Source organism: Lolium rigidum, chromosome 3 (genome assembly GCF_022539505.1).
Source record: "Lolium rigidum isolate FL_2022 chromosome 3, APGP_CSIRO_Lrig_0.1, whole genome shotgun sequence".
Lineage (NCBI taxonomy): Eukaryota > Viridiplantae > Streptophyta > Magnoliopsida > Poales > Poaceae > Lolium > Lolium rigidum.
In genome coordinates, this window is record NC_061510.1 from 41,995,619 (window position 1) to 42,007,254 (window position 11,636).

The 11,636-nt window shown below is 44.6% G+C and overlaps 2 protein-coding genes across 3 annotated transcripts; both read left to right on the forward strand.

Annotated features, from left to right (window-relative positions):
• The first annotated feature begins 4,370 nt into the window (after positions 1–4,370).
• On the forward strand, positions 4,371–6,134 carry LOC124701498 (E3 ubiquitin-protein ligase SINA-like 7). The gene is made up of 3 exons (XM_047233571.1): positions 4,371–4,417; positions 4,529–4,738; positions 5,037–6,134. The coding sequence occupies exons 2-3, from the start codon at positions 4,604–4,606 to the stop codon at positions 5,940–5,942; spliced, it is 1,041 nt and encodes a 346-aa protein (XP_047089527.1). The 5' UTR covers positions 4,371–4,417; positions 4,529–4,603; the 3' UTR covers positions 5,943–6,134.
• A 1,478-nt stretch (positions 6,135–7,612) lies between these two features.
• LOC124701496 (protein NRT1/ PTR FAMILY 8.3-like) lies at positions 7,613–11,464 on the forward strand. Of its 2 annotated transcripts, none has more exons than XM_047233568.1 (5): positions 7,613–7,762; positions 8,246–8,348; positions 8,879–9,096; positions 9,363–9,919; positions 10,426–11,464. In XM_047233568.1, the coding sequence occupies exons 1-5, from the start codon at positions 7,688–7,690 to the stop codon at positions 11,243–11,245; spliced, it is 1,773 nt and encodes a 590-aa protein (XP_047089524.1). In that variant the 5' UTR covers positions 7,613–7,687; the 3' UTR covers positions 11,246–11,464. The 2 variants fall into 2 exon arrangements, with proteins under 2 accessions (XP_047089524.1, XP_047089525.1); XM_047233569.1 differs by having other exon boundaries at positions 7,614–7,762; positions 8,249–8,348.
• Positions 11,465–11,636: the final 172 nt, after the last annotated feature.

Here is an 11,636-nt window from a genome sequence, read left to right on the forward strand (position 1 = left end):
AAAGTTATGCCCGTTTCAGTTTGATGTTTCTGCCAGTTTTCAGGGGGGCGGATATTCCGGCCCAAGTTTGGGGCGGATAATCCGGCCCCCCGGAAAAATCCGGTTTTTGGACAAATCCGGTCAAATATCCGGCCAAATGTCCGGCCCCCATTCTGAGAGCAGTTTTCTCATGTCCTTAGCCGTTTTTTGGGGCCCGGATATTTTGCAAATATCCGGCCCGGAAAATCCGGCCTGAGCACACCCAAAAGGTCATATTTCGATGGGAGGGGGTATTTAAGCCCCCTTCTTCCTCCTTGGGCAGCTACCTCTTCCCCCAAGTGCTCTCCACCATTGTTGACCTTGAGAGCTTCCCTTTCCCTCTACTCCTCCTATGCTTCTTGAATCTTTTTGAGGGAAAAGGAAGAGGAGATCTAGATCTACATTCCTACCAATCAAATCCCTATATTTGTGAGGGGAATCCACTAGATCTAGATCTTGGAGAAATTTGGTGTTCCTCCTCTTATTTGTTCTTCCTCTCTTATTCCCCCAATAGCTTTTGTAGCTTTGTTGGAATTTGAGAGAGAAGGACTTGAGCATCTTTGTGGTGTTCTTGCCATTGCATTTGGTGTATCGGTTTGAGTTCTCCACGGTGATTCGTGGAGGTGAAAGCAAGAAGGTTGTTACTCTTGGGTTCTTGAAACCCTAGACGGATTCTAGGCCTTTGTGGCATCTTAGTGGTATTCTTGGGGACTCCAATTAAGTTGTGGAGAATCTTCAAGGGCAAGGCCTTTGTGGCATCTTAGTGGTGTTCTTGGGGACTCCAATTAAGTTGTGGAGAATCTTCAAGGGCAAGGCCTTTGTGGCATCTTAGTGGTGTTCTTGGGGACTCCAATTAAGTTGTGGAGAATCTTCAAGGGCAAGGCCTTTGTGGCAATTTATTGGGAGCCTCCAATTAAGTTGTGGAGATAGCCCCAAGCTTTGTGCGGGTTCGGTGACCTTCCTAAGGTCCCATAGTGGATCGAGGACATCCCTTTTGGTGGGAATTCTCGAGGAGAATACGGTGGCCCTCGTGCACTTGGAGTGACTTGTCCTCCACACCGCTCCAACGGAGAGTAGCACTCGCAAGAGTGTGAACTTCGGGCTACATCGTTGTCTCCACGTCACTTCGGTTATTCCTATACCCGAGCTCTTTACTTATGCACTTTACTTTGTGATAGCCATCGTGCTTGAAGTTATATATATATCTTGCTATCACATAAGTTGCTTGTCTTGCTTAGCATAAGTTGTTGGTGCACATAGGTGAACCATTGCTTAGAATAAGTTGTTGGTGCACATAGGTGAACCATAGTTTATAGGCTTTGGGCTTGACAAAGTAAACGCTAGTTTTATTCCGCATTTGTTAAGCCCATCTCGTAAAAGTTTTAAATCGCCTATTCACCCCCCTCTAGGCGACATCCGTGTCCTTTCAACGCTTGCGACTGGAGAAGTCATGCGCTCCCGTCGCTTCTCCTCCTTGCCTTCTCCCTCCTTGTCATCACCGGCGTCCCCTTCTGGTTCCTTCTCTTCCCTCCCGCAGTCACAGCGGGAGTGTCGTGGGCGCAAGTGACGAGCGGACGCTGTTGACTGGAGTTGTGCGTTGTCGTAGACGTTTTGTTGATGTCGATGTCGAGGTAGCCGAGCATGATGTAGCCGTGGTCGAGGTATGGTCGATGTCGTAGTCATCATATGTGGTGTAGCCGTATTCGCCGATGGCGCAAAAAATTGCGCGTTTTTGGTTGTAGGGTTTCAGGTTTTGCGCGGCGGCGGCGGGTTTTTGTCATAGCGCGGCGGCGGCAGCGGTTCTGCGGCGGCGGCGGGTTTTGTCGTAGTGCGGCAGCGGCAGCGGTTCTGCGGCGGCGGCGGGTTTTTGTCGTAGTGCGGCAGCAGCAGTGGTTCTGCGTCGGCGTCGGGTTTTTGTCATAGTGCGGCGGCGGGGTTTTTGTGTCGTAGGCAGCGACGGCAGTGTTGACGAGGATGTCGATGGAGACCATGTTGACGTAGACCTTGGCGATGTAGAACTCGACATAGATCTTGGTGTATTCGTATAGGTTGACGTTGTTGTTCGGGTCGGTGTAGTCTAGCTTGTTGCAGTGCAGATCGTCACGTCGTCGACACGGTGGCGCACCTGGGGGCGGTGTGAGCTCGAGGCGGATCTTGTCCACCGGGCCGCCGAAGTGGTGTGCCGCCTGGATCGATGTGCTGAGCAGGAGTGCATGGCCGTCTGTGGGCGTCGCTCGGCCGGCGACTAGCACTTGAGATCGCATGGAGAGATTCGATCTTGCACAGAACTGCTGGAAGTGCGTAGCTGGAGGTGAGGTAGATTGTTGCGTGACCGGCGGCCGGTAATGCCGGATGGGGCCGAGGCAGATCCTTGGACTGATTTTCACCGGAACTTTGTGGAGACTTAGGGATTTTATTTGGCTAATTGAATCTAATCTATAAAATTGGGAAAACGAAAAATTCTAAATTTTGATCTAAGATCTAGTCTAAAAAACCGATCCAATCTTTGATCAAGATCGGGTGCCGTGCCCCCGAGGAGAGATCTCCCCGGGGGCGGCGCGATGCGGAAGTGGTAGGAGGATCTAGGATCGGCGCCGTGAGTCTAACCGCTCTGATACCATGTGGAAAATATAGAACCCTAGAATTGTTGTGTTGTATTGCAATGACCCTCATGGGGTATATATAGAGGTACATGACTTGGAGGCTAAGATATCTAACGATTTGAGATACAAGAAGATCCTGGTCTATCTCTAATTATACACGTACTCTAACACCTTCAACATAGCGCAAGATCCTTTTTGCCATTATCAAATGAGTGGTAGTAGGAACATGAAGAAATTGGCATATCTTGTTGACCGTAAAGGACAAGTCTAGGCATGTAATGGTCAAATATTGGAGAGCCCCAACAATACTCATGTACCGAGTGCTATCTTCGGCACCAAGGGGCGTGCCATCGGTGAGAGACAATTTATCAATACTGGATAGCAGTGTGGGGCATGTAGTACATTTAGTCATACCAACTCCGAAGATCAAGAATTTTTTTCCAAACCCCATAAACATTTTTAAATGTTGTGATTTTTTTTTCAAATACATGAATAGAGAGTGGATTTGGTGATCAGGGGGATACGTGAGCACCTGTTATCACCGTTGGATTTGGTCCACCATCTTTGGATTCTGCTACTCACTAATGACCACTAACGACCACCACCTCGCCGGCCTCCACCTCCACCTCGCGCATCTGAGGTCGCGCCAGTGTCTCCTCGGTCAAGCGCGTCACTGTGCACCTTCCCCGCGTCTCTCCGCCCTTCCACTCGACGTGCTGGATCGCGTTGATGTGTGTATAGTGCTAACGTCGTTAGACACGTGTCGAGTAAAGAAGGGATGTTCACGTATCCCCCTGATCACCAGGCTTCATCCGTACATGAATATATACTTTTATCAATATATGAACGTCTTTTTTTTGGTATGTACACTTTTGAAAAAAAGAGTACATGCAGTATTAAAGAAAAGACAAACTAGAGAACATGAAAAAAAGCATAAAACAAAATAAGAATAATTTTTAAAATAAAAAGGTAAACAAATACTAACAAGCAAGCAAGAAACCTGATAAAAAAAACAATTGGCGAAAAGAAAATCCTTAGGCCTCCTTTGGCACTAGAGTTTTAGTGAGGATTACTGGGATAATCTCCACCAAACTTCGAATCCCCACTTATTCTAAATGCAAGTTTGGTGCTAGAGGCTGAGCGAGTTTAATTCTCGTTTATCCCCAAATTTTAGTGTATTTTTCTCAATCCCGATACTCTACCCTACCTAGTGGATTGAAGATGAGATTTTGTGGGGATTAGATGACGGTAGAGGTTTCACCCAATACTGTAGAGTATTATTATCCTCGCTAATTCTCACAAGTCACAACACTCTCATGCTAAACAAAGCCTTACAAGAAACCGGGGGAAAAAAAGGCAACAGCAGACCAGCGAAACAGAGGGAACGTGCGGAGAATAAGAAGGCCCAGGCCCAGCACACGGAGGTGGGCGCGCGGCGCGCACCGTAGTGCCTCGTTAGGCGGTTTATAGGGAACGTGCGGAGAATAAGAAGTCGAACAGAGGCTCTGGAGCAGGAGCAGTCGAGCTTGACGAACCGAGCCGTTGCCTCCTCCCAAAACCAAACCCTGCCGCCGCCGCGCTGTCGCCTCCTCCTCCTCCTCCGCCCCCACCGGCATCGGATCAACGATTCAACGCGCGCGCTGGCACGTTGGAGAGCTCACCGGCAAGGGAGCAGCAGCCTCCAGGCAGCGACCTCAGCTTCGACGGCGCCGCCATCAGGAGACAGCTCGATGTCGGCCACTGCGACTAGGTCTTGCAGCGGATAGACCCCGAGGGCGACAAATTGCAGTGTTCAGGTACGGCTGCATCCCTCCCGGCTCGGTTAATCAGCTTATTATTGTGCCTACCACGCAATTGTCGCTCCGTCAGTTCCATGACTTTTATCTTGTGGAACATGAGAAACATAGCGAGCAATTTAGTTCTGCAGCACTAGCAGTACCCAACAAGCGATTTAGCTCTGGTCGCTTTGAGTTTTGTTGGCGATGGACGGCAGTAACTCCAACAAGACAAGAGTCGAAGCTCCGCTAGAGGGAGACTCTTGGATGGATGTCAGAATATTGAAGGAGACCCTTGACTGCCCCGTCTGCTTCGACCACTTCGGGACCGAGATTTATCAGGTAAGTAAATGCACTAAGCATATTGACTGGTCTTTGAACCCCAAGCTTTTATTTCATTTCTTATAAAAATCTCAAGAAAAGATAAGAGCCTTCATGAATCTATCATCGGATTGGATGTACATCTGCTTGGCGAGAAATTTAGTGTTTCGTGTGTAACTAACATAATACCTATGCAAGCTGAAATGATGAAATGTGTAGCAGTAACCTATCTTCTTGTTGCGTAGTATTCTATTTTCTTTCTTATTTATGTTAAATGTTATTCCCAATGGGGACCCAATTAACCGTCTCGTTTCCACAGTGTTCTGTGGGGCATTTCATATGCTCGTCTTGCCGCGACAAGATACTGGACAAGAAGTGCCCCACATGCTCTGTCAAAACTTCCTTCAAGCGCTGCTTCGGAATGGAACATGTCGTCCAGTCAGTCGCATTTCCTTGCTCCAATGCCAAGTATGGATGCAGAGAGGGTCACACCTACTATCAGAAAGAAGGACATGAGCTGGTGTGCCCGCATGCCCCATGCTTCTGCCCAACGCCCGACTGCAGCTTCGCGGGGCCAGTACCCGAGCTCCTGGACCATCTCACCATCTATCACATGTCTCCGTGTACAGACCTCCCAGATTCTGGGGAGGCGTCTGTCCGCTTGCAACCAGGCATACATGTTCTGTCACCCAGCAGCAGGAGCACTGACTATTTTTTCCTGCTCAACATGAACTTGGAACCTTTTGGACATGCTATCTCAGTCTTTTGCATCCAACCTAAAGTCACCGAACCCAAGTTCACATGTAGTATGAATTACGACTGCTCTGTGACAGGCTACTGTGAAAGTTCAAGTTGCCAGATAAAAAGCTCTACACTCTTTGATGGGCTACCGAAGTACTATGACTTGATTCTGCCCGAGGGAAAGGTTTCTACTGATCGAAATATTATAATGCTCAGAATCACCATTCATGAAGTTTCAAGTGTCAGCAGATCCTGTGCTCAAGGAAAGGGCTTGACTTCCGCTCCAATGACCCCGTTTCCTAGTTGTTCTGATGATGATGCTGATATGCTCCGCGTATCATGTGCTCATCGAAAAGTCCTGACTTCCGCTCAAAAGCTCCGGTTTCTTAACTCTTCTTCTGATGACGATGATTATGTGCCTTTAAAGTTTAAACGTGTAGCGTGTTCTTCAACGGGAGTCCCTATTCGAGTAAAGAAGGGATGATATACCTTTAGGATCTGATTGTGCTTGTGTATGCCACAGCCTACAGGTTTGGCATGTGGACTTGCCGTTATTATGCCTGGGTTTCAACGTTCTGGTTCCAGGATATGTCAAGAGTATCGGAGCTGTTTGAACAGTGTGTCTTCTTTCTATATTTTGTTGTCCCAAACTTGTGCCACACCATGTGAGGCTGTATCTTCTAATAGATACTAGTATGTTATGTCAGCACATTTCACTGCATTACATGGCTACCGAGTACTGAGTATGAACCACTATCTTAGAGTTATCCTGCTTTAGACTGCTGCAATAACATGAATGCCTTCTGTTTCAGTTTGTTGTGCATACATGAGATCCCAATGTTGCATATCTCGGCAATTTCAAGATGATGATAAGGTTAAAAGTTTTCATGAATCACAAGAACGTTTTAGGGCCCGTTTGATTCGTAGGATTCTTAAAACACAGGAATAGGAAAACTGCAAGATTAGAATGTCATGTCCAGTGGAATCCTATAGGATTTGGAACCTACACAAATTTTTTTCATGCAACGTTTGATTCATAGGAAAATCAAAGGAATTGTAACATGAGGTTTGAGTGGATGAAAATTTCCCTCCAAAACATACTGCAATGCAATCCTATAAGAAAAAAATCATATGCATTTCTAAGGATTCAATCCTAAGAATCAAATGGCGTACATAGGAAAAATTCCTAAAAATGTAAATCCTAAAAACTTCCTATAGAATTCCTTTGAATTAAACGAGCCCTTTATGTCTTTTTTGGGCAGTGAGACCAAGCTTGGTCGTAATGATTAAGTATGTGACTATATGATGACTGATAAATTTTAGTTATGCCATGTCTAAACTTTTAACAAGTTGGTCACTACATATACAGACATACAGTTCACATATTCATATAGGCATCTACTAAAACTTACTCTATTTTCAAATGTTGTTTATGGGATGGCATGCCATAATTTTTTGTTGGTGTTTTGGGATAAAGGTCTTTAACTTTTTGAACCCCTTTTTGATAAGTTTATAGAGAGAGAGAGGAGAGTAATCAAATGTTTAGGTTCGGCTGAATGGCATAAGCATTTCAAGTGTACACTGTAGCAATGCTGAAACTTGAAAAGCTCAGATAATACCTGATTCATAATTTTGAAACTAATTGCGAAATTGCAAAATAGTGAGGTGAAATTAAGCGGGAAAAATAGCCAATACCCAGACTGCTGAAGACAAATGGAGGTTTGCTCACATTGAAATTCAAGTCGAAATGAAAAAGGAAAAATCCATCCACTGTCGTTGCAATTAGCTCTACTTCTCCATGGCCACCCTGCCGTCACGGCGTCACCCCCGAGCGCCCCAAATTCTGGCCGCCATGCCGTCCTACTCGTGCAAGCTCGAGGAGCCTCCCACCGCGCACTCCATCATCTCCTGGTCTCACCGGATCGAGGTGATGGATCTCATCCGCTTCTCCGATTCCGACACAGCCTCCCGCGAGCTCACCGGCGCCGGAGCAGGCGATTACGCGTTTCGCCGCGGCCACCACCTGCGGCTGACTCGCTGAGGCGTATAAATCCGGTATATGTTAGTTAATAAGAGAAAAGATGTGGGGCTGAACGCAAAAACCACATTCAGGCATTCAGCGATTAGGACTCAGCGGTCAAACCCAGCCCAATACAGTACTGCCGTCTATCCAAGTGCCTTGATTACCTCTTGCTGGTCCGGTCACCGGTCTCCTGGCAGAAACGCTCCATGGACGCAGCAGACGAGAGGGGGTTACTGGTCCAAGAGGATGGAGATCATCAGCCGCTCCTTCTTCCTTCTCTGGTAAACTTGACTTGTGGTTTTCTTTTTCCGATTTCCATCGCACAGACAGACTACTGTTCATCCTAGTTAACTGCGTCCTGTAGAGTTTAGCGGTATTTAGCTGACCATCCTCTTAATTTCTTCTTGAAAGAGAGCAGTATTAGCTGATAAATTCTTCATCTTCTTGGCCTCTTGGGTCTAAAGCCCAAACTGAAACTGGACACAGACAGCAAGATGAGGAATGGATGCTATCTCCTCAATTCTTGCGCCTCAGTGACATTGAAAATTTGACTCCCACACGCAACATTTTTTTTTCCAAATGCTTAGTAGTAATTTTTAGGCCTGATTTTGGGTTCAGAATTCTCAGACAAATTTTGTACCAAATTGCTACATGATCATTCCCTCTACCCCTGCATGTTAGGAAAAATTAAGGGTTGCAACTCTGCCGTATTTTCAGTATGTCCTTTGGTGGTTAAGGCTCAGTCTGATGCTGCTACTTCTTAGCAGGATGCAAGTCTCTACACCGGTGATGGATCCGTTGACATCAAAGGGCGTCCTGCAACAAGGCGCACCACAGGCAATTGGAGAGCATGCTTCTTCATCCTAGGTAACATATAGGGGTGTTCATACATGTTTTGGGTGGTTTGTTCCAATCTGGCTGGCACTGAACATAGTTGTATGTCTGCACAAGTTCTCAAGAAATTTCTGTACCAAATTGCTTCTCTGTCCCCATTTTACAAGGTTAGGTAAATCCCATGTTGAAAGACGCACCAACGTTTCGCAAAGTGTTTACTGAAGAAACTCTTTCTTTTCTCATATATAACAGATAACTATTGTTGTAGCAAGCTGTTTTCTTAGTAAGCACATCACTCAGCGCATTTTTCACTAACAGCATTTAACCTATTGAGTGCTTCATGTTAGTAATAACAGAGTAATAGTATGCCAGCTTCATTAATTTGCAGTTACAACAATAAGATGTTTTATACAGAGGTGTATGGAATGAAACTATTGTATAACTTGCCTAAATAGTAAAGAGTAAAGACTATTGGACATATGGTACAAAATATTTTGGCAACTCTTGTGCATTGTTTTCTATATGATGTTTGGCAAGCTCCAGTGATGCTAATCTGTTGACAGGTGATGAGTGTTGTGAGCGTCTAGCCTACTATGGAATTGCAAAAAATCTAGTCACGTATCTTAAATCAAAGCTTCATCAAGGAAATCTTGAAGCCGCAAGAAATGTCACCACTTGGCAAGGGACATGCTACCTGACTCCCCTCATTGGAGCCGTCTTAGCAGATTCTTATTGGGGAAAGTACTGGACTATTGCTGTTTTCTCATCAATTTATTTTATTGTAAGTACAAGATGAAGTCAACCGATTTTTCTCTATCTCTGTTGTTCCATAATGCTTCATCCTGGCATAGAAAACAATGACGTTTTACATTCTACTTAGTAATTTCTAAGTACTTGAACATAAGAATCCAAAAGATCTTTACTTTTAACTTTATATACTTAACATGTTGATCTTGTTATATTCAGTTTGATTTGGATGGACCATCGATTCATGCATCTTAATGACTTCAGTCAACCATTTTAATCGTGTATTACTTTTTACTGAAGGGTCTGGTCGTTTTGACGCTTTCAGCATCACTTCCAGCACTTCAACCACCTTCATGTTTAGGATCTGTTTGTCCAGAAGCAAGCTTACTACAGAATGGCACATTTTTCCTAGGTCTATATATGATTGCCCTAGGGACTGGAGGAATTAAACCATGTGTGTCATCCTTTGGAGCTGATCAATTTGATGACAGTGATCCAACAGAGAGAGTTAAGCAGGGTTCCTTCTTCAATTGGTTCTATTTCTCCATAAATATCGGTTCATTCATATCAGGCACTGTTATTGTTTGGATACAAGATAACTCAGGTTGGGGAATAGGGTTTGCCATTCCTACTGTATTTATGGCATTGGCTATTGCAAGCTTCTTTTCAGCCTCAAATATGTATAGATTTCAGAAACCTGGTGGGAGCCCAATTACAAGAGTGTGCCAGGTTGTAGTCGCAGCATTCCGTAAGTTGCATGCTGAAGCGCCACATGATGCTTCTCTTCTGTATGAAGTTGATGGGCAACATTCAGCAATAGAGGGGAGCCGGAAGTTGGAACACACAAGTGAACTTGAGTAATTATCTTCCTTATGCTACATCATTGGCTTACTTTTTGTATGATATGTGGATGTATTTGCACTACTAATGAATACATTTAATTGTGACGCAACCTTCAGTATGGTTTGAGCATGAGATTGGCAGAATGGCAGAAAATAAATACCTATCTACAGCAAAAGTAGAACCGGTAGAGCCAGTACAACATGCTATATGCATAGCATTAATTTGCAGTGGGTACTGGGTGCGTAATATAACAGGAATGCAGTTATGGCTACTGGTATCGATCTAATGTATGCAAATTAAATATATCTCAACAAAATTTGATGAGTCTTTCTCAGACTTTCTGAGTTGCAAGTGTAAATATGTAAATGTAATATAACTATAATTTCAGGATAGGGCTGGAATGACACTTTTTATATGATACTCAAATTCTTCCCAGTGTATTTTTTCTGCAGCTAGCTTTCCTCTCAACTCCTTTGTTGTATGACTATTACAACATTTAATCTACCTTCATTTCCTGCAGATTCCTTGACAAGGCTGCTGTCATCTCATCTGCTGATGCCAAGAGTGACCTTTTTACTAACCCATGGAGGCTATGCACAGTCACCCAGGTGGAAGAACTAAAGATCCTAGTAAGAATGTTCCCGGTATTTGCAACTACAATCATATTCAATGCGGTGTACGCTCAGAACTCTTCCATGTTCATAGAGCAGGGAATGGTTCTTGACAAGCAGGTTGGGTCTTTTAAGGTTCCTCCTGCGTCCCTCTCGACGTTTGACGTAATCAGTGTCATCATATGGGTTCCACTGTATGATCGTGTTGTCATACCTATAGCTAGAAAGTTCACTGGAAGGGAAAAGGGTTTCTCTGAGCTACAGCGGATTGGCATTGGATTAGTCCTGTCCATTGTTGCAATGGTATCTGCAGCTCTTGTTGAGATGAAGCGCCTAGAAATTGCCATGTACGAAGGTCTTACCCATGAGAATGTTGCTGTTCCAATGAGCATTCTTTGGCAGATACCGCAATATATCTTTGTTGGCGCTGCCGAGGTTTTCACTAATATTGGTCAACTTGAGTTCTTCTATGATCAGGCCCCAGATGCCATGAGGAGTTTATGTGCTGCATTTGCACTCGTCACGGTCTCAGCGGGGAGTTATTTAAGCTCAATCATATTGACCTTGGTGGCATACCTTACAACTCAAGGAGGAAATCCTGGATGGATCCCAGATAACTTGAACGAAGGCCATCTTGACAGGTTCTTTTGGTTGATTGCAGGGATCAGCTTTGTTAATTTGCTGCTTTACATTGTCTGCGCAATGAGATACAGGTATAAGAATGTATGATGGCTATAGTTACTGTCTAATCAGTTCTTGTAATTTCATATTCCATATTCATGGAAGCAGTACATTGTATAAACTAAACTAAGACATCGTGACGCCCTCCAGAATTTTTTTTTTCCTTCAGTTGTGGTTTAATTGCTATTCTTCTGGTGATGTATTTCAGATAATTTGTTTGATCATTTGGTGACTGGGTTTGCTATGAAATGGTTACTGCGATAATTATACAAAGCATATTTTTTACATGAGTATTTCAATTATATATTCCTGTTCAAAAGCATCATTTTATTCCTCAAAGCTACCCGAAGAGCATTATTCTAGCTTGGTAGCATGTGATGTGGTGTTGAGCTTAGCCCATCGGGGTTCGGGCCTCATCCGTAGCGGTAATTCGATGGAG